This window comes from Astyanax mexicanus, chromosome 23 (genome assembly GCF_023375975.1).
Source record: "Astyanax mexicanus isolate ESR-SI-001 chromosome 23, AstMex3_surface, whole genome shotgun sequence".
In the NCBI taxonomy this organism is placed as follows: Eukaryota; Metazoa; Chordata; class Actinopteri; order Characiformes; family Acestrorhamphidae; genus Astyanax; species Astyanax mexicanus.
The window spans coordinates 19,091,510-19,115,005 of record NC_064430.1 but is presented as its reverse complement, the minus strand read 5'-3'; the positions used below and the strand labels follow the sequence as shown (position 1 = coordinate 19,115,005).

Genomic DNA, 23,496 nt, shown 5'->3' with positions numbered 1-23,496 from the left:
TGTACATGATTTACATGTTACATTTCCAGGGAGGTGCACGGCAAGCTATGCCGTGATGCGAAGGCTCAACACAGAACTATAAACTGGTCTTTGAGGTGCTTTGGAATCATCAGCGGTATGCCGTGTTGCTTTCCTCTCTGCAGTTGTGATTTCATTGTGCTCCTGCTGACACCGAGCAGTTGTTTTCTAAAACATGTCATCTCTGCGACCAGTGTTTTGGAGACGGCTACTGCCTTTGTGGACCTGAATCTGTCTCTCAATGTCAGAATAAAGCTCTGATTCTGGTCTTCACTCTGTTATCTTTATATGAGTGTAGGGAACTGTTGTACAGCTGAAGGTGTTCACTAACACCAAGACATCAGAAAACATTAATATCAGAGTGGCTACTGCATGCAGTGTGCACCTTCAGTGGATGCTTCCATTCATCAATAATACCCCTCACATTTCATGGTGAAAATGTCCAGGAGGGTCCTGAAGACATTTTACCAGATGGCAAAGGTTGCAGCAGTTCCATTCTATTACAATACCACACTGGAAAGAAGGCCATGACCAGAATGGCTACAAACACAGTCCACTGTGGGTCCCAACCACAATTGACCCCAAATGAAGGAGGTGAATCTATGGGATCAACTACTTTCTTGTAGAGAAAACAAGACAATCAAAACTCAATTTTCATATTTTTATATTTAAAATAATTTAACAATTTACAATTTCTCATCAGATGAGGTCAAAACTCTTCTTTTCTTTTTTTGTACATCATTTACACACCAATAAAGGCTTGCACTATAAACACAGAACCATGCATTCAAAATAAATTAAAGGAACTCCACTCAAGTTAAAAAAAAACCCAGAAATGCTCTTTAACAAACAACTGAAATAACAGACATCTGTTTATTAACAAAGTGTGTTTAGTACCTCAGAAATGAAGACTCCTCCAAGCCTGTGTTATTGAGTTCATAACTCTGGTTAAAGTGCTTTATTAAGCCTGGGGGAATCTAATACTGGTTATGGAGATCTTCCACCCTGCAGAAACACACCTGACCCAGGTAATTTCTTATTTCAGCATCACTTATCTCAACATCAGAGCCAGGTGTTGAAGAACTGAACTCCATAGGTTTGTAGGCCTCTAAACCCAGTATTGGGCCCCATTCCAAGAAAATATATTAGAAAATTATATTTATTGTGTTCTAAAGATCATTCAAAGTGGTAAAGGTGCTTTTCCTAAGACTGGGTTGTCCAGTATCTGGTGTCTAATACTTTTAGCTGCACCCTATACTAAACACACCTGATCCAGGTAATGACATTTTAAAGATATCCCAACATCAGAGCCAGGTGTTGAGGAACTGAACACCATAGGTTTGTAGGCCTCCAAGATCAGATTTATACTTCTTTACTAGAGAAGAATCATTTTGCGGGTCCTAAAGAACATTTAAACATGGAAAAAGATCTTGTTTAAAGGCAGGGACACGTAATATTGGTCCTGGTGGTCTTCCATCTATTAGAGTTTAGCTCTACCACAAAGTTAAACACATCTGATCCAGATAATGAAACATTTTAGGGGCACCTGAACATTAGATCCAGGTGTTAAAGTGGTAAAAAAATGTGTGAATCAGTTTTCCAGTCAGTAAATCAGCCTAGTCTTGGAATTAACAGCTTTTGAAAGGAAATTACCCATTAAATAGAGAACATAGTCTAAAACTAGGCCTTATCAATGTCTGGGAAACTGCCCCTATAGGATTGTAGATTTCCAAGAACAAAATCACTTTGAATGTTCTAAGGGACATTTAAACTTAAACCTAACTGGTAAAAGGACTTTATTAAAGCTGGGGGAGGAGGTCTAATACTGGTCCTGATGGACTTCTTCTCTCCAAAGTTTAGTTAAAACCCTAATTTAAATATATCTGATCCAGGTAATGAAGTATCAGTGAAATCTCAACATCAGAAACCAACACCTGATTTCTGGAAGAAAATAAGATACCACTTAAAAATGATGAGTTTCTTTGGTTTTTGCCTAATTGAAATCATCTGGAATATAATCAAGAGATAGACGGATGATCACAAGCCATCAAACTGATTGAATTTATGCACCAGGAGTGCATAACCCCTTCTCATCTAGGTACTGTAATTAAGTGATCAGGAGCACTGGATTTGGATCTCAACAGGACCAGGATTGGGCAACTTAAATGTTGAAATCTAGATCTCCAAAGAACCCTTAATAACTGCAACAAATTACATATAGTCAACATCAACAGAAGGTACATGATTTTTGCATACATTAAACAACACCTACAATACTGAACTCGATGTAAATTACTAAATAATATCTTCCAATATTCCAAAGGCACTTTTATTGCACTGTACTGAATATTATTTATGTCATATCAGAATATAATGACCGCCCACTTTTTTCTGCACTCATTCTCCATTTGATCAATTTGTAGTTCTATAGATGCAGACTGTAGTTCTGTTTTGGTTTTCTTTATTTGCATACTTGATTATCCTCCCTTTCACCCTATTCTTTAATTCTTTGATTGTCAGGACCCTACAGGATAGACCACCACAGAGTGCTACTGGTAAGAGTGGAGGAGACACAGCAGTGCTTCTGGAGTTTTTAAACACCACAGTGTCACTGCTGGGCTGGAAATAGTCCACCAATCAGAACTGTCCAGCCAGCAGTGTGCTGTGATCACAAATGAAGGACTAGAGCGTTGTTTCTCAAACTTTTTAGATTATGTACCACCAATGACCAAACCACAGCTTCCAAGTAAGCGTCACAAACACAGATACACGTCGTCATGTCTATCGCCAATTGTTCTTCTCCTGTTGTGTGGTTAGTATGGTAGACAAGCTGTTTGATTATTGTTTCTGGTTAACACAGTATTTCTACTGAAAATCTTACAAGAGGACAGACAGAGTGAACTACAGTGTTGACTAACTTATTTAATCTATTAATCATAATGCATAAACTGTTGTAAACTGTTGGTTGATATAGCATTTTGTTGTGGCATTCCACAAGGTTTTACTCTAGGACCAATAAAAAAAATATATATATGTTAATAATCATGGTATAAAACTGTAGTCCTGAGAGTAATGAAGGACTGAAATGTAGAGTAATATACAGGTTACACAGGTTACCTGTTAATGGTTAATGTAATGTTAGGAAAATTATAGATTGCAGTCCTTAATATTTTAATGCAAGCAGTTTTTTTTCTGAGGTCATCTTGTGTAACACCTCTGGAGGCTTTAAGTACCACCAGTGGTACCCATACCACAGTTTGAGAACCACTTAACTCAACAGATTCAGAGGTTCTGCCTCTGGCTTTACTTTATCTAGAAGGTAAAACAGCTATAGGTTGGAGTGTCTCGCAGAATAGAGTGGAGGACAGTGAGTGAAAAAATTGTTTAAAAACTCCAGCAGCACTGCTGTGTCTCACACCAAGTCTAACACACTACCACTATGTCAGCTTCACTGAAGTGTCAGGTTATTACTAATTAGTAGTCCTTTGTAGACCGAATGGACGATGAGTGTAGAATTAAGGAGGTGATCATTAAATAATCTGATAAAACTGTGTACACATATGTATTTACCGCTCTGGGAAAAAATAAGAGACCACTTAAAAATTATGAGTTTCTTTGATTTTACCAAATTGAAAACTTCTGGAATATAATCAAGAGGAAGAGGGATGATCACAAGCCATCAAACCAAACTGAACTGCTTGAATTTTTGCACCAGTAGTAAAAGGTGTCAATTTATCCAAAAGCACTGTGTAAGACTGGTGGAGGAGAACATGTCAAGATGCATGAAAACTGTAACTAAAATATAATATTACACCAAATATTGATTTCTGTACTCTTATAACTTTTGCGTTATTTGCTGTCTGAAAGCTGAAAAGCATCTTTTGTTATTTCAGCCATTTCTCATTTTCTGCAAATAAATGCACTAAATAACATTTTTTTTATTTGGAATTTGGGAGAAACTGATTCAGAAACTGAAGTGGTATTTAATTTTTTTCCAGAGCTGTATATATAAATATATATAAACAACAAATCTGCCAGTGATAGAAGTGCTCCTCGCTGTTTGTTGTGCTGTCAGTCGTCCATTTATTTGGACCTAATTTAGGCGATAGAAATGCAGTCTTTAAAGCATACCAGAAACATAAAGCACTCTGGGCTTCAAATTAGGCTTTAAAAAATGACTTGAAAACAAACTGATGTTAAAATAATGTTTAAAAAAAAATAAATCGACTGCGCTTTAAACTCCGGTCAGCAGCTCAGACAGGGAAAGGCCTAAAGCTAATGCCTTTGATTTTTTTTTTTCATTTCTTCACTAAAAATACAGCAGATAATAAGCCTAAATAAAGCCCTGTCGGATACAGCTCGTCTTTTAGAGTGAAATAAGCTAGAAGAAAGAAGCCACAGGAAAATAAATAAATAAATACTGCACTTGAAAAGGAGCGTTCGGGTTTCAGTCGTGATCAGCAGTGCAGCGGTGGAGCTCATTAACCCGTGGAAGGGCGATGGAGGCCCGATGCAGCTTCCAAGCAGAGCAGAGCAGAACGGATCGGACTCACTTATCTGCTCCGGATAGCGGTGTGAAAAGGGGAAGGAGGGAAAAATAGGAAATTTGCTTAAACACAAACAATGGTTCAGATGAGAGGCTCTTAATTGGGTCCTTGGGGAGAAGGGCTGGCTGGAGAACTGGCTGTTGCAAGATGTTGATGAAGTAGAAGAAGGCCCTGGAGAGGAGGAACGCAACGCGGGTGATGAGGATGATGCAAGGAACCGGCCAAACGACTGAGAATGTGGGGATGGAGATGAAGAAGAAGAAAACTGTCGGGATGACGAGCGAAGGCCATCTCCTGCTGCTCGGCCCAATGGAGAGAAAACTCCCCGACATCCGGCATGCTTCATTCGGAAAGAGAGAGAGAAAGGAGAGAACAGAGAGGAAGGGAGAGTGCAAGAGAGCGAGAGAGAGAGAGAGAGAGAGAGAGAGAGAGAGAGAGAATTTGTTTAGAAGGCGTACAGCGCCCTCTACTGTTAATGCTCAGAGGGTGAAGATAGACAAAACTAGGGTTTGAAAGAAAGAAAAAGACAATGGTAAGGGGGAAATAGAACATCTTAGAAAAGGAATAGAGAAAGAATAGGAAAGGATAGAGGAGAGTAAAAGAAGAAAATATGAGAGGAAAGGTTGAGAAGATTAAGAGTGAAAGACAGACTAAAAGAAAATTCAAGATTCAAGAAAAGCAGATGTGAATAAGAATAAGCCAAAAATAGAATAAAAAGAGTAAGGGAAAGCTGGAGATAAGGTAAGGAGAGGAGAGGAAAGAACAGAGGAGGAGAAAAGAGAAGAATTAGAAGAAAAAAGGAGAGAAATGAGCAGAAGATCTAACAGAGAAGATGAGGAGGAAGAAAAAGGGAGTGAGCTAAGCAGAGAAAAGAATAAGAAAAGGATTAAAATAAATGACTGAGTGAAATCATAAAAGATAGAGACAGAGGATGGAAGGAGAAAAGAAAGATTGTGAGAATAAAAGAGAGAAATGAGTAAAAAAAAGACAGAGAAGACAAGGAGGAGGAAAAAGGAAGAGGAGTGAGTAAATCAGAGAAAAGAATGAGAAAATGGTTTAAATAAATGACTGAGGGGAAAGCATGGAATCTGGAGACAAAGGAGGAAGGGGAAAAGAGAAGGAGTGGGTGAAAAATGGGAAAATTAACAGAATGTCTTATAGAGGAGATAAGGAAGAGAAAAATTAAAGAAAGAAAAGAATGAGAAAAGGTTTGGAAAAAAATACTGAGGGAGAGAATGAAATACAGAAGAGGGGAGGAGAAAAGAACAGAAATTAGCAGGTCTAACAGAAGGAGTTGAGCACAGAAAAGAATTGATAAAGAAGAAGAAGATAGATGTAGAGAAGATTTAGGACAGAAAGAGATAAGAAGAACAGGAGGAGAAAAAAAATGAAATAATAAGAAAAAATGAGAAAGCTGGACATGTGAAGAGGAGGACAGGTAAACAAAAAGAGGAGGAGGAGAAAAGAGAAGAACTGGATAGAAAAATAATTAGAGATCTATCAGTTAATGGAGGGGACCAAAAGTAAAGAAAGGACAGTAAATGGACAGGAGATAAAGGAGAGGGGGAGACGAAAGAATAGAAAAGAATGATAAGGAGGAGAAAATGAAAAGGAGAGGGAAAGAGGAGTGAATGAAGGGTTGACGTATGTGTGAAGCTGCAGTTTATCCGTTCTCCCCCCCTGCAGCAGGGGGCGCTGTAGTGCTGCTGCTGTTCTGGGCTGTTTTGCCTCTGTGTCTCTGACCGCCTCTCAGTCGGCCGCTCGCACCGGACTTCTTCTGAAACAGACAGAGAACCATTAAGAGAACTACTGTTAGTGTTTTATTGGCTCGATTCAGTACCAGTCAAAAGTTTTTTTTTTTTTTAATTTTAATTTTTTAAATTCTGTGTTTTTTCATTATTTTAAGTCATCCAAACTATTAAGAAAGACATTGAATTATTTAGTGAACAAAAAAGTTTTATATTTTATATTCTTCATAGTAGCACCTCTTGCTTATATGACAGTTTTGCACATCTTGGCTGGATTTTCTCAGTCAGCCTTATAGATTGAGTCACCTGGAATTCAGGTTTTCAGTTAACAGCTGTGCTGAACTCTTCAAGTTAATTACTTGAATTTCTTGCCTCTTAATTTATGTGTTTGAGAGCATTAGTTGTAAAGTTGTGAAGAGGTAGAGTTACCGGTATACAGTAAATAGCTCTATTTGAGTAATTCTCTAATCCATACCATGATAAGATATACTCAACTAAATAAAGAAAAAAATGACTTTAAGAAATGAAGGTCAGTCAATCCAACTCCATTTCAGGATCTTCGAAAGTATCCTCAAGTGCAGTCACAAAGACAATCCAAAAATGTTATGATGATGCTCTCATCAGGACCACCACAGAAAAGGAAGAGCAAGAGATACCAGACTCAGAAACAGCCAGTTAACAGAACCCCAGATAAGAGCACCTAAATACTTCAGTATTTTGGTTTATTTAACACTTTTGAGTTACTACAAGATTTCTTATGTGTTCCTTCACAGTCTGGATGACAGTACTAACTTACAATGTTATTGACTTATCATATTGTACAATATATAAAAATAACCTCATTAACGTGAATGAGCCTGTATATCAACTTCTAAAAAAAAAAATAAAACCATCATAGATATTTTACGTATTTTTCATGTAGGATATTGGTGAACATTTTTATATTCTTTTTAAAATAACCCTTAGGTGTTTACTCTTCACCCTAATTTAAAAATAGCTTTATTAAGTATTTAGTGTATACTCTAAGTTTAAAAGAACTATGAAATATTTACTCTGTGCTCTAATGTTAAAACAACTTACAATTTACTCGTTACTCTAATTTTGAAAGACTCTACTCTTTATTTTTAAGTACAATTAAGTCAGTATATATTATAGCCTCCACCACCATTTACAGGACGTAGTGTAATAATGGTAAAGTAGTGGAACATCTGATACAGTTTACTTTAGGGACTATTTTTTGCCATGAATGTGCTGCTCACTAGACCAATTAAACTTGTCACATAGATTAATTTTAGGGGAGGTAAGCACCAGGGTATTGCATAGGCTATACTGGGTACTGGATATATTTAAACAGAATCATAAATCAGCCTTTAGATTGGATTTTGGCTGGAGAAAGCCACTGTGTGTGTGGCCCAGTGGCCAATAGTCAAAAACTGAGCAGTACTGAAAGAATGAGGTCAGCTGACTACCTAAATATACTGAATATAGACCAGGTTATTCCATCAATGCACAAGCATATTCCAAGATGATAATGCCAGGATTCATGGAGCTGGAATTGTGAAAGAGTGATTCAGGGAGCATGAGATCCTCATTTTCACACATGGATTGAGAGAATTCACCACAGAGTCCAGACCTTAACCTCATTGAGAATCTTTGGGATGTGCTGGATGGAGAAGAGCTGCTTTGTGCAGTGGCCAGACTCTACCATCATCAATGCTGCTGCAAGATCTTGGTGAAAATTAATGCAACAGTGGATTGAATAAATTTTGTGACACTGTAGAAGCTTATTAAAACAATTTCACAATGAATGTGTGCCACTATCAAAGCTAAAGACAGTCCAACAAAATATTAAAGTGTGTGACCTTTTTTTGTTTTTGGTTCCGACTTTTTTTTTGGCCAGGCAGAGTGTGTGTGTGTGTGTGTATTTTAATGTTTAAAGCCACCTCACCTGCTGTGACTGTAAACTACTTTCTCCAGATGCAGCCTCCTCATTGGCTCCTTCACACTGTGATGTGACTCTCTTTGCTGACTGAGTCTTGACCTGGGGCTTCATGTAGAACAGCTGTAGTGAGAGAAACACTTCAGTACCCAAGAGAGACACAGAACTCACCCCAGCACCGTGCACGCAGACCTGCAATCATTAGAAGGGGTGTCCACAAATATTTGTGGACATATAGGCCCAATCCCATTTCTCCCCTCGAAACAGGTGAAATCCTCCCTCTAAAATAATTAGGAAAACCATTTAAGCACCCGATACAGATATATAAGCTAGCAGTGAAGCGCTAAAGTTCAACCACCTAGCTGCTGCTTAACTAAGTTAACTTTAGGCTTTATTGTATGTCTTGAGAAAGGGGGGCATATGGTGCAGCAGTTAATTATTAGTGTCCATTCCTTAATTCCAATAAAGGTAAGAAAAAAAAAAAAGATAAGAAGAAGTGATAAAATGAAATTAGCTTCTAATTTATCTTGATGTATTTTATGGCTCTGTTCCACCTTAAATTATGTAGCCTGTGCTGTTGAACTACTAGATATTGTTTATGCTTGTTATTAAGAAAATTGCAATGAAACATTGAAACTACACATTAAACTAGTGCTGGGTGTTATGACCAAAAATGCATATCATGGTATTTTGCAAGATTCTGAGGGTTTTACGGTATATCACGGTATCTTTTATTATTTATATATTTATTTTTTTGCACAACTGGGCTTTAATATAGGTTTGAGAGTTACTGTACTGTTAGGAGTACATATAATATCAAACATTAAGGCTTTAAATTAAGGCCTTGATTACTATTGAAGAATTTAAACAATAGACTTTAAAAAGAGATACAATAACAACTTTAACACGGCTTCCTTTACTGAACTAAATATTTTAAATTGTTCCATAAACACTATAAATTGACTCAATGATTGAAAAATACTCAATGTTTAAGTATTCAAAAGAGATATTTCTCCAAAGCTCTATTGCACAAGCATAACACAAGTTTACTCTATGTTATTCTTGAAGCCATCAGAGTTCCCTTGGTTTTCCAGTTAACAAATTATTCAGTTCAGTGTGCATTAATATTATCCTTCAAGTTACAGTATTCATATATTTACTATAGCTACTTATGTTACAAGGAGCAGCAGCAGAAGTTTCAGGAGTGCAGTTCTCATGTTTATTCAGGCTCCACACAGCTGAACTGAAATACAGTGCGTTAGCTTCTTATGCTAACTGTCTAGTTGCTACAGTGCTTTTTTGGCGGTGCAGTTCTACACAGCGCTCTGCAGTGCCTTTGGTGGTATGGCGTTATGTGAAAAATGCATACTGTTTCTAAATTCCCCTCCGGTATATCGTATGAACCGGTATACCGCCCAGCACTATATAGGACTGGGCCATAGTGTATACCCTCCCCTCTCACCTTGGTTATGGTTCCAACAGCCTTGGTGCGTCCCTCTCTGAAGACGAGCCGCTGCTCCGTGTGCAGAAACTCAGGAGTCTTTATGAAGCGAAAGCGTACAGTAGCTTTGTCTCCCGTCCGCAAACACTCTTTGTTCATGGACAGAATAGAAGCAGTCTGTCTGATACTCCCACAATGCACTGAGAGAGAGAGAAATAAGATAATTAATCAACAAACTCTTCTGCAGTGCTATTAGAGCTTCATTCTGGATGGTAAATCGTGATTAAGGTAATAAGTGTGTCTCTGGTACCCATGGCCTGATATCTAGGTGATATGGTTGTTGGATGATGTAAGACCAGAATCTCAGCCTCAAACTCCCATGATGCCTGTGGGTTGAGCTGTGGTGAAACCATCACCATGCCCTTCCTGATGGCGGAGCGTTTGATCTTCTTCAGAGCGAATGACGCCGTCTGACCCCCCCTCACCTCCTTCACTGGCATGCGCTTTCGGTGGATAGATTTAACAGTGATGGGAAGGAAGACCCCCAGGGGATCCGGACCTAGTAGTAGTGTGTCGTTCATGTGTATCCATCCGCGCAAAGTAGTGCCAGACACTACCGTTCCCACACCCTGAGGAGTCGACAGTGGAGAGAAAATGGAAGAAGCAGCTAAAGGTTTAGATACTTTATGTTTGTATGTGTGTGCGTAAATATCTTTCTTTGATTTTATCAAATTGAAAACCTCTGGAATATAATCCAGAGGAAGATGGATGATCACAAGGCATCACATTTTTGCACCAGACCTAAATGCATAAAGTTATCCAAAAGCAGTGTGTAAGACTGGTGGAGGAGAACATGCCAAGATTGTGATTAGAAACCAGGGTTATCCCACCAAATATTGATTTCTGAACTCTTAAAACTTTATGAATATGAACTTGTTTTTTTTTGCATTTTTTGAGGTCTGAAAGCTCTGCATATTATTTTAGCCATTTCTCATTTTCTGCAAATAAATGCTCTAAATAAAAAAAATATATATATATTCATATATTCATATATTTGTGTGTGTGTGTGTGTCTGACCGGTACAGAATAGGTTTCGTCAATCTGGAACTCTGCAGGCTCATTGTCTTTAAAGGAGCTCCGTGAGGAGAGCAGGTTCAGAAACATCTTCAAAAGGTCCATGTTCTCCCCAGTAACATTCGAGATCTGGAAGATGGGACACACCCTGAACACACACACACACACACAATCCATATTATGGCAAGAACTACTCAACTAAGTATTAAAAAATTCTTTAAGAAATGAAGGATAGTCAATTAGAAAAATCTCATGAACTTTGAAAGTATCCTCAAGTGCAGTCAGAAAGACCATCAAAAGCATTATGATGATGAAACTGGCTCTCGTTAGGACTGCCCCAGGAAGACCAAGAGTTCCTTCTGTCGCACAGGATAAGTTAATCCGAGTTACCGGCCTCAGAAACCACAAGTTTATGATTAAGTGCAGGTCTAAAGGGTTTTCTGCTTTAAACCTCTAGAGGGCACTCAAGTCATGTTTGGAACAGACTTGAAAAATGTGATTTATTCAACACAGTAAATTTTCAGTTTCAGCTGTGGTTATTGATGATAGAGTTGTGGGTTTGAAACCTGGGCTCGACAAGCTGCAACTTAAGGGCCCGTGGGCAGGTTTTTAAACCCTCAATGCTCCCCAAGATGCCGGAGCTGGTCATTAAATGTCCCTGTATGCGTGTTTTTACTACTTTGTATGTGTGTGTGAGTTAAAGGTGGAAGCTACATTCCCTCTGTATGGCGAATGTGATTTACTTGTATCTGAGTAATAATGGAGCTCTATCCATAACTCCGGGATTAAGTTTAAGTGGTCAGCATCTCACCTCATTGATGCTCTTAACCATGCTCAAACATCTAGGGCATAGCCTCCTTAGAATATGCTGTGAGTTTGTTTGAGTGTACGTTACCTCTCTGAGCTGAAGTTTGAGGCTGTGATGATGACGTCATCTTTGTTTTGAACCAACACTGGGATTTTTCTGCAGCCTGGAGACTTCAGTAACCTCTGTAGGAGCTTCAGAGTCTCTAAAACACACACACACACACACACACACACACACACACACACACACACACACACACACACACACGCATACACACAAACAGTGTGAAGAATTCCCAGTTAATATTATAAATGGCAACAAAATCAGTGTTGTATAGTGCTATTACACAGATTTTTTTTGTTTATATTTTTTTTATACCTTGTAAGATGTTCACTGGACACATGTCAATTTTAGTTACCACCACAAACACAGGGACACTCAGAGCCAGAGCTAAACCCAGGTGTTCCTTCGTCATGCCTATAATACCTGCATTACTACCAACCTGCAGAGAAAAGAATTAAGAGAAAGTAAATAATTGTGTGTGTGTTTTTGTGCTTCTCGGATAATAATCAACATTGTTGGACTGAATATGGTTATAAAAAATGACCTCAATTACATTTAGAGATGGAATAATTAGAGATGTTGTAATTCTTAGCTCAAAAATATGATCTGATTGGCTCCCAGGATCAATTAATTAGGTAAATATTGGAAATTGTTTACCCTTGGTGCAGTTTGTTTGACTAGGCGTGAAATCAGTAATTACACTCAGGTGTGGACTAAAACAACCGTACTGAGACCTGCGAGAGGATGCGATCTCGCTCCGTTAGTAGTGAGAATGTGATCCGACCTTGACCCGACCAGTCTATTGAATGTGCTCCTCAGGTTTGAGTTAAATGGCTGTTCAGGTGCAGTTTGATCTGATTTATTACCTAGATAATGAAAGCAATTCACAATGCACAGATATAGGCGATGGTCTGGTTGTTGTATTTACCGTATTTTTCACACTATTAAGCGCACTGGATTACAAGGTGCATTTTAAGCAGCACTTGTTAGAATTCAACAGGTTTCGCCGCTGGGGGACTGTAAAGCTAAGTAAACAAAACTGTAATTCTTTTCTGAAAAAAAAAAAAAAATACAAAAAATGCAGACAGGTAAAACCCACACTGGATGTTAATCTACACAGATTTCTCTGATGAAAACTGTTTATTTGGGTGAGGAAAAGCACTTCTGTGTATTTTCAGTCAGCTTAAATTTCCAGATTTCCACAAAGGCTGGAGCATTAGCAGCAGCTAACCGCTTATGCCACTTAACTGCCACCTGACAGCTCTACACTGAGGAACCCTAAGTGTTCTGGTAAACCAGTAGCTCAGGCTACAGGCAGATAATACTCATCTCTGAACGGCCAAATGGCTAGCACTTAGTGGGTAATGTTAATACTGCTGGAGAAGTAAACTGAAACTCCTGTATATCTCTGCACTTCAGCAGGATGGCTTTACTGCTCCTCATTACCTGACTGGTAAAATTCATACATAAGGCACATTGGATTATAAGGCGCAGTGACAATTTTTGGGAAAATTTTAATATTTTAAGTGCACTTTATAGTGCAAAAAATATGATACATTCACAGCACTGACAAATCAGAGAAGAACCGAAACCGAGGAGGTAAATGCAAACTCATTAATTGATTCAAACCAGAGAAACCAACTACAGTTGTAAAAACGCCCTTAAAAAGGTCAAAGATAACATCTGAGTGCTTTAAATGTATAGCCCTGTTCCTCACCATCAGCATGCAGAAGTCCGGCAGGTGTCCGGTCATCCCAAACACAGTGGTCTTCAAGTACTTCTCATGCCCGGCCAGGTCAATGAATGTAATGACCTTTGACGACCTCTGGCAGATGCGCGTCCAGTCGAGGTTGCCCCCGTGACTGTCGGGCTGGTTCACCACCACCCCCTGCTGGTCGAAGCCCAGGATGTCGTTTCCGACGCTGCTGGTGCGGCCGCTCTCCAGCTCATGTTTGTGACGGAACAGCTTCTGGCGAGCAAGACCACGCCCGTTATCCAGCTCGCCGTGGGTCAATACACCCAGCAGGGTGCTTTTACCAGCATCCACGTTACCCACCACTGCCACTCTGATAGACAAACAGACACACACATTTCACAGGCCTGTGAAATATACCCACAGTTTATTATTACATAATTAATTTTGAGATTCAAACGACAGTAAATGATTTTATAACAAAGTGGAAGCGTTTGGGAACAAGTCTAGGTTAAACAGTTGCCGAGAGAACGGCATTTGCCTGTAAAAAGTGTAAAGTTTGGTGAAGGGAATTATGGTGCGGGGTTTTCTGACCTTAATCTATCTTAACCCTTTACTGCAGATCGATTTTTTTTGCTCATTTTCATGTGATTTGCACTACTATGCTATCACACTGGATATCTTAAGTTTTACATATAGCACAATGACCAGTCAGGGCTTAAACTGAAGTAGACACTTGGGACAAAACAGTAATTCACTTTCAAGAGGGAATTTTCATTATTTAGGTTCTATTTGAGAACATAAAATGCAGAGGAAAATGTAAAAAAAAACAAAAAGCGCCTGTTATATTTGGAGTTTATAATGTGTGTATGGATGTTGGTGATGAATAGCCAATCATTTTCTACATTTCCTGGTTTATTAGGGTCTTGTCAAACAAATTACAAAACTTGAAAACATTTTATTGAAGCACTGGGAAATTATACTGCATTATAGTAGGTGTCCACCAGGCGTCTCCAAAGGCTTCAAAACCTCTCCAGAGCGCCCCCAGTATAATTCAGAGATAAATCTGTCTCTATAAAACAACATTTTAATATTTTTTTGTTTCTTTGTGATAAAATAAATTAATGTAAGTCCATCTCAGAGTAATATTAATATTTTTTGGATGAAATAACAAATAAAATCACATGTTTGCGTGTTGTGTGCGCTATGGAGTTTGGCGTCTGGAGTGGGTTTTTTTTTTTGGTGACAGCGCAACACTTGGTGACGGTTTGGCATGCCCCTCCCCCAGCCATTAGGAGACCAATCAGGGCAAATTACATAGCAGTGTTTTCGTCTAAGGGTGGACTATTGGTTGAAATAGGTGTCAATCACTTTTGTGACGCTGGAGAAAGGCTATGACCTGATTTGATTGGACAGCCCTGAACACCAGCGCGATCCAGCGCTCACGCCATTGGTTCAAAAGACGATCACTCAAGAAAAGTAGTGGATTGTAGACCAATAAAAACCACAGAATCTAGAAGAAGACACCCTTAGCTTTGTATTCATGTACAACTTTCCGTGAAAATATTCAATTTTGTGATCGCTGGGAGCTTGAGAATATGACGTTGCGGCTGAGCTGAAACTAAATGCATGTTTTTGAGGAGCAGTGAGCAGGAGAATAAAGGGCTTTATGGATATTTTATCTGCGTTCAAGTGCTGTATTGTGGATGCTGTGATAGTAAGTGAATTTTATATAATATAATCTGATGTTATTTTATACACTAATAATGTTTTATAAGGCTATTTTGTTGGGGAGGCGTGTTCCTCATGTAAACAATGTGAAAAAACAGGCTGTTTTCAGTTGGAGATTTCTGGCGACTGGTTTCATGTAGATGGCTGTAAATTTGCATGCAGGTAGTTAAAGTAGTACTAAAGAATATGAGTCGGTTAGTTGGTCGGTGTGTTTAGAATATTTGACGCTTTTAAGCATTCTAATTTACATAGTCAGAACTAGAGGGCGCTTCTGCAGTAAGAACACAGTTGGAATTAATTAAAGGTGTGGAAAATGCAGAATCTGTGTCATTCCTTGCAAATAAGCTTCTGAAATAATGGTCAAAATTCCCATAAACACACTCCTGAACCTTGTGGAAAGCCTTTCCAGAAACTCAGAAGAGCTGAAGCTGTTCTAGCTCCACACGGTGAGCACACATCATATTAAAATATATGTATAACGAACGGGACGTCACTCACACTCACATTCAAACAATATATAAATATTTGGAATATTTTCAGCAAATTTTATTTGCATATTAAAATGTATTTATTGATTTATTGTGTTATTTTCCATCCAGTTTAGTCCGTCTCAGTGCCCCCAACTATCTAGAACCATTCCATCTCAGATTGTTACCAGTACTGGCAGGGTGACCTCTAGAAGATATGAAGAAGCTCCTTTATATCCTCTCAAATTTTCATTGAACACAACCCTATTAGAACTTAACATATTTGGAGAAGCCTAACTGCTAATTGTAGTACATCAGCACTTGCTAGCACTGTCTGTGCTGAGTGTTGGGTAAAGGAAGGGCAATCACACCAACCCAAAGAAAGAGTAGACTGTACAGATCTCTGGGACTCCCAGTCACGGACAGATGGCTGTGGCAACGCCAGGAATTGAACCTGCAACCTCGTGATGAGCATGCTTAGACAGCTGCTCCAAGTGGGGGCCAAAACCTATTCATATAATATGGATGAATGGTAAGACTGAAAGTGTGTGTGTGTGTGTGTGTGTGTGTGTATTCTCTCTTCTTACGCTACCTGACTTCCATGAAGTCGTTCTCGGGGACCCTGCGTCGGATGAGGTAATCTCTCACTTGTCCACCACTCTCTCTCCTTTCTCTCAGCAGGACCAGATCAGCATCAATCTGCTCACACAGAGACTGCACTGTCGCCACGGACGCAGCCATGTCCTTCTCATCTAGACCATAATTACCCCCGTCTGAGAGACACAGAAAGTGAGAGACACACAGAGGGTGAGAGACACTGAGAGAGTGAGAGCGAGCAAGAGCGATATAATGCGGTGCAATTAAATATAAACAGTAATTATTGACTATCTGCAATTAGACTGTCTGGCATTTATATAATTGGATGTAAGTGTTTTTACTTACTAAACAAAATGATTATTACCTATATACAACTATTTGTGTATAATAAAATAAAGATCTTTGTATAAGCTTTAACTTTTTTTCATTATTACAATTTTTATCATTGTCAATTAGGGTGGGTGATATGGCTCTAAAATAATATTAATTTTGCGATAACTATATTAACAGCGTGGTGACAAAACATTGAATTAAAAAAAAAAACAATAAGAATATACTATGTTAACACAATGAACATTACATTTTATTTGGCAATATTATTGCACAGGATATGATATTGCACACCCCTAATTAAGATTTTGACAAAATTGTTACTGAGGTCAATGATCCAATATCTACTGGATAGATATTATTTGTCTCTAGTAGATATTTAACGCGAACAAGAGTGGATTTTCCTTTTGCTACAAACAATATTTATTTTGGCTATATTATTGCACAAAGTACGATACTGCACACCCCTATTGTCCATTAGAGGTGTCAAGTAATGAAGTACAAATATTTTTGTTACCTTTTCAGTCATCTATACTTTACTGGGGTAATTATTTTTGCTACGTTCTACTTTGTTCTACTTCTACGCCTCACATTTTCTGTACTGTCTATTCCTTACATTTTACAAAATTAATTTTAGCTTGTTTTCATCCTTTAATCCTGGCTTATTATTGTTAAGAACAAACCCCTTACTAAGATAAAATTCTCCATCCAGATAGAGTGAATCTAATTGGGGTTGGATGATAAGTATAAACATATACTATTCCGACACCCTATTGGTTTATACTGTGATCCATCACACCTGCACACATCCCGCACACATCAACGTATGTAGCCTAGTATGAAGCTGATCTGTGTACAGATTTAAAATAACCCAATTAAAATGCCTTCATTTTCAATGTGCATACATGCAACTGAAACAGGGAGTCCTTATAGCTTTTATAAAAATGTGCACTATAGGCTCCTGTGGCGCAGACTAAGATTTTGTCCTTAATTAATGGCATTTTCATCCTTACATTACTTTTACTTTTATACTGTTAAGTAGTTTTAAAAGCAGTACTTTTACTTGAGTAAAAAGCTTGAGTTGATATCTTAAACCTGAATAATGAATGTCAATGCATTTCACACGGTTTCACACAATTGTCTATAAATAATTCTAAAGAATAGTTAATAATACTGATATTTAAAAAGGCCTCACCTGATCCGACTCCCACCACATATATAGTTTCTCGGGATCCCTCGTCAGTCCTGGCCTGGACATCCTTCAGCAGACAGTCATACTGCTCACCTGTTGGGCTGACCAGAGCCAGCTGAACACCACATAATTCTGTTAGGGCTGTATATTTATTATTTTAATTTTATTACATTTTACTGTTGAAACTTTTAGTGTTGGGTCATTGCTAGTGTTAGGGGGTGTTCATATATGAACAAGGATTGGGAAACTGGTCTTCTAAATTGGGAGTTAAATGGGGTAAATTTAGAAATAAATTATATTTTACAAATAATACAAACAAATGTGAAATATTAGTGGAACTGTCCTTTATATTTTAATACTTACTACAACTGTAACTAGCTAATAAACACACTATATTCTCTAATAAAAGTTCTACTAAAATAAAATAGTATAATAAAAATATAATAAAAACTCAGCTTTTTAACTTAAAGCTGAGGCCAATTAAAATTTTCATATTTAAAACAGCAGGTAAACAGGTCAATTTTAAGAACAAACTTTAAATATATAATACAAACACACACAGATGAATTTTTAATCATTTAAATCTGTTCAGACTAATAATTAAATCGTTTAGGTGATTTTAGGACAATTTAAAGGCTACCGCGTTCTTTAATTCGTGTAATTAATGATAAAATAATAAACAAGTATCTTTTTTACAGCTTTTCCTGCTGTTAACCACCTTACTACAGAGGCCCGGCTGATCTGCGGACTCTCCAGAGAGGCTCTCCCCGCCCTGGGCGCTTCCTGCGCGGCGTGCCTCGGACCCGCACTCCGGCTCCGGAGCGAACATAGAAGCGGGAGGAACCGGAGGCTCCAGGGCTGGAGGAACCAGCGGCTTTAATCCTGGCTCCGCTGCCGCCGTGGTCGCCATCTGAGCCGGCCTTTAGAGGGGGAAACAGCGGGGAAGCGGTGAGGAAACGGAGCGAATTCAGGAAAAAGTTTTAGCATGTCTGCTAAAGTTAGACCGGCCTGCGCTGAAGTCTAAACACAAGACTCATTTTAATTAATTAAATGTTTTATAGGACAAATAATTTATTCAAGAGCGTCTTCAGATAAAGTGGGATTTAAATAAACGACTGAAATTAAAATAAATGTATAAAAAAGGCTGCAATTTGTTTAGATTGGTCTTTTTGTTTTTGCAACGTACCGGATAAATCGCAACACATGCACTTCTCAGTGGGGTAATAAGGGAGTGTGTGGAAACAGCCCGCCTCCTCATGAATATTTATAAATATTCAACGCTTTATTTTGATATACGCTCGCGAGACACATCTTCTCATGAATATTCATCAATATTTGTACGTTTAGATTGGTTTATCTGCACATGGTGATTAATATTCATAACAGAAGCTCTGGATTGGTTGACGCGCCTTCTCTTTAATATTTAATTAGTAAACGAAAGAAGTCTGACCTTGCCCTGCTTTGGTCAGAGGCTTTATCTGATTTTAAGACTGTGTTAATCCAATTAATAAATAAATAGATTTTTTTATAATAAAAAGACAGCGGTAGCAAAAAGAGTAATAATAATATTATTATTATTGATAATAAAAACAAATATAGAATATATTAAAAAGATAATATATAAAAAATATTACACAAAAATATTAAACAGTTAAATGGAGGTAGTGCAATAAATATGCATCCTATAACAAGAAAACTTCAATATTACAAGAGCAGATTAAAAATAAATAAATAAATAAATAAATAAATAAATAAATATTATTATTATTATTATTATTATTATTATTATTATTATTATTATTATTATTATTATTATTATTATTATTATTATTTATGAACTTTATAATATTATTATTAAATTATTGTATTAATGAACATGTCATATTGTTCCAAACGATCCAAAAAGTAATACTGTATTTGAAAACAAACCCTCAAATCTTTTGAATGAAATGGGTTCTGAGCAGATATAACGTTTTTTTTTTGTTTTTTTTTATCAATGTAAAGGTATTTCATGTGTATATGCTGCAGATTCTCTGGCTGGTTAGCTTTAAAGCATTTTTCTTTTCAAAATATATAAATGAAATGAAATGAAATGCATGTTTAATTTTTTTTATGCATAAATCAAATAATATTTACTGTTAGCTTCAGTGGAGTTTGGGCATTATTTATTGTAATAGCCATGAATGGCCACACGGTGTCAGTGTTGGACTGTATACTGATTTAATCAGTCTGACTGAACCCCTGTCTTTAGTGTTTATCTATAGCAGTCTGTTAACTGTGCTTATTGTTATGTGGGCTATTAATGCAATATACTGTGATAATTTTATTTAATTATCCATTCACTGTACTTTACGTTTATGTTTAATTCATATGTTGCTGGGCAGAAAATAAAAACACGCACCTACGCAAGTGGTTCCACTATTTCGATATTAGCAGAAAACTGAACTGTGCATATAACTATGTGGATGTGATAAAAGGAATCATAAAGGTCATTATTTATTTGTTTGTGTTTATTGCGATGTTTCAAGTACTCTGTCCTTAGTTGCCCTGAGATTTTTAGACAGCGGTTTGTGTGTGTGTGTGTGTGTGTGTGTGTAAAGTTCAGTATTGCAAGTGTAGCCTGACTGAACTCTAGTTGTTTTGGATTGTTCTTTGTCCTCTGTGAGATGATCGTCATTTATCAGTCTGACATGCGCCCTGGGATTCCCGAGACGTCAGTAGAAAGGTGGACAGAACAGTGATGTTCTGACACACACACACACACACACACATATGCACTGAGGCAGGCCAATTAGTGTGTATGAACTCCTGCGGACTCTTCCAGCAGCTGTCATGTCTGTGGATAAGTCATAAGACACCCAACAGAGACAGCGGTGGACTTGCTGTGTGTGTTTTTGTGTGTGTGTAGCTGTATTTGTACCACAGTAAAACAAGTTCTTGCCATTTTCTCATCTTCTCATAGCAATATATTCACATATTAAGTCTTCAGATTTCCCCCTGCAAAAAAGAAAGAGCAACATTCTGAAGTTGATCCGTAGGTTCCAAACATGGTGGAGGTAGTTTCTCACACTGTTACAGCTCACAGTGAGAGCTAGCCAGATTAAATTACAGCTTCCAAACATGGTGGAGGTAGTTTCACATCCTGCTGCAGCTCACATTGAGAACTAGTTAGATTGAAGAACAGCTTCCAAACATGATGGAGGTAGTTTCACACACTGTCACTGCCATCTTACAGTGAGAACTAGTTAGATTAAATTACAGCTTCCAAAGATGGTGGAGGTAGTTTCCAACCCTGATACGCCTTACACTGAGAGCTAGCCAGGCTCATTTTCAGCTTCTAAACATTGGAGAGGTAGTTTTACTCACTGTTACAGCTCACAGTGAAAGCTTGATAGGTTAAAAAAGTACAGCTTCCAAACATGGTGGAGGTAGTTTCACACACAGTTGTAGCTGACAATGAGAGCCATCCAGGTTAAAGTACAGCTTCCAAACATGGTGGAGGTAGTTTCACACACTGTTACAGCTCACAGTGAAAGCTGGCCAGCATCAAGTACAGCTTCCAAGCATGGTGGAGGTAGTTTTACACACTGTTTCAGCACACAGTGGGAGCTAGCCAGGCTAAAGTACATCCTCTAAACATGGTGAAGGTAGTTTGACATACTGTTTCGACTCACAGTGAGAGTTAGCCAGGTTCCAAACATAACCAGCTTCCAAACGTGGTGGAGGTAGTTTCACACAGTAGAAATTTCAGCTAAAGTAACATATAAGTGCCTGTGAGTGCAAATCTTTTAATATCTAGTTGTTAAATCTTAGTCAGATTAAAAGATTTCCTCTTGAATTCTTCTCTCCACAGATCTCCAAAGTTTCAGAACTTTCGCTTTAAAGCCAGCAGCTGGTTTAAATTACATGTATAATGGAGTTGGTGTACAGAGTTAGCACTGCGAGGTGAAGCTGCAGAGTGAGTGTATAATTTATCTCACCTCTAAACCTCCTGGAGAGGCTCTGAAAGGGTCTGGTGGGATGTGTTCGTTTGAGGGAAAGTGCTGGACCAGTTTTTTTCTCCTGCTAACTAATGACCACTTCAGCCTCCATCCACCTGGAGGGCTTTGGCCCTCCACACCACGATGCCCATGTTGCCAAGCAACTGCATCCACGCACTTGGCTCCTGTCCGCGTTTTTGACAGCCGAGCGCCGTCCGAACGGGCCTAAACAACCCCCGCTTCAGGTAGGGGACCGCGAGCGTGATGCCCTTTTAAGAGTCTGGCACGAAAATCCCTTTTCTCTCCAAGGTCTTTTGGGTACTCTGGTTTATAGCTCCTGGGTGATAGCGTGCGGTGTGAATGTGTTGGCATGGTGCCAGCTCCTTTCAGCTGCAAATAACACAGAGTGAGTCAACAACGCCACAAGCCACCGGCTGGAGTCCGGGCATTATACAGTACGCGCCGCGCCAGTATTTATATGGAGCGAGACTGCAGGTATAGCATCTGCTCTGTTATTCATATAGTCATAAAAAGCTGTGCTGTGCAGGTATATGAATGAGTTCTGACTCGTACTGAAGCGTATTGATACGAGTGGAGAAACCCTGTGGAAAGGTCATGTCCTATGTTTTTAATTAATCCCAAATTAGTAGTTTTCTCAGGAGAAGAATTTTTTTTGTAGTTTTTTCAGGAATGGAAATGCACTCTGCCTACTAGGAGACACATGAACCATTAATACAACACCACAAACCAATAGATTAATCTTAATGTCGCTAGTCATCACCAAGAAAATCATCCTCATGAACTGGGAAAAAAAAAACAAAAAAAAAAAAACAGACTATCACTCTCTAAACACACTCAGAACCCACCAAAAACAGCGATTCAAAACTCAATTTGGACACATCTAATTCAAACAGTAAATCACAATAATCCAACACAAGCTGAACTGTAGCAAAACATTAGTTAAAATCGCATGTAAGTTCTGTTTAGCTATATCTTCTGTTTAGCTATTTCTTTCTTACATTTTTTTCTCTCTTTTTTTTTTTTTTTAAGTATTAACAGTCCTCCTAAGAGGGGGTGTGGTGGCGGGCCAAAAAAAAAAGAAAAGAAGAAGAGAGAATGTTTGTCTGCTTTTTGATTGAATTCACATGTCAGAATTTCCACACATTGATTTTTCTGCTAGGGAAGTCTTAAAGGGAGAGCCTCAACCACCCAAAAAAATCAGAATCCAAAATGGCTGCACCACACATCAACAGTAGTGAAAACAGTAGTTTTGTATGGTACAGTTTGTTAGCTGTTCTATCCTCGTATTTGTGTTTCATTACAAAAATACACAAGAGTACTGTTCAACTTCTATCTGAATTTGATGATTTCATGGTGTTTGGATGTGCAAAATACCGATAACACACGTTGGTATCGAGTTGTAATGCTAACTATGTTAACACTGCACAATGCTAACAACAATGACCAGGGATATGCTGTAAATATTGGGACTTATTTGGGCTGTATTTGCAATAAAACACTAGTAATTGTTTGTTAAACCAGTTGTTGTAAAATCCAAGGTCTTAAGCTTTTAACTGTTTTTTTGGACATGTTTTAAATGAGAATATTATATACAGTATATGAATAATATTAACTTAACTAGAACAACGTAAACTTGAATATGAAGCCATTCCCAGCTCGGACATCTTCCAGTGTCACCGAGTCATCATTGTACAGTCATATGAAACATTTTGGGCAACCCTATTAGTCTTAATCATTTTTAGTTATACATATTTGGGTGTTTGCAACAGCCATTTCAGTTTGATATATCTAATAACTGATGGACACAGTAATATTTCAGGATTGTGCAATATGTGCAATATGCATTA

At 38.1% G+C, this 23,496-nt stretch overlaps 1 protein-coding gene across 2 annotated transcripts; it reads right to left on the bottom strand.

Moving 5' to 3' along the window:
- Window positions 1–665: 665 nt before the first annotated feature.
- Window positions 666–18,880, bottom strand: gtpbp1l (GTP binding protein 1, like). Of its 2 annotated transcripts, XM_022668163.2 has the most exons (12): window positions 18,835–18,880; window positions 18,367–18,568; window positions 17,652–17,763; window positions 16,122–16,302; window positions 13,356–13,704; window positions 11,954–12,077; window positions 11,663–11,777; window positions 10,771–10,915; window positions 10,004–10,322; window positions 9,715–9,893; window positions 8,262–8,375; window positions 666–6,342 (listed from the first exon to the last, which is right to left on the bottom strand). In XM_022668163.2, exons 2-12 carry the CDS (start codon window positions 18,556–18,558, stop codon window positions 6,229–6,231), a joined length of 1,944 nt encoding a protein of 647 aa, XP_022523884.2. In that variant the 5' UTR covers window positions 18,559–18,568; window positions 18,835–18,880; the 3' UTR covers window positions 666–6,228. The 2 variants fall into 2 exon arrangements, with proteins under 2 accessions (XP_022523884.2, XP_022523885.2); XM_022668164.2 differs by lacking the exon at window positions 18,835–18,880 and having other exon boundaries at window positions 666–6,339; window positions 18,367–18,828.
- Between the last annotated feature and the right edge of the window lie 4,616 nt (window positions 18,881–23,496).

What these genes read in the sequence shown, in the direction of transcription:
- gtpbp1l (XM_022668163.2), bottom strand. Translation starts at nt 18,558, where the DNA reads ATGGCGACCACGGCGGCAGCGGAGCCAGGATTAAAGCCGCTGGTTCCT. An exon ending in TGTGGTGGGAGTCGGATCAG is followed by an intron (nt 16,303 to 17,651) that starts GTGAGGCCTTTT and finishes TGTGTCTCTCAG; the next exon opens with ACGGGGGTAATTATGGTCTA. An exon ending in CTGTTGGAACCATAACCAAG is followed by an intron (nt 8,376 to 9,714) that starts GTGAGAGGGGAG and finishes CTCTCACTACAG; the next exon opens with CTGTTCTACATGAAGCCCCA.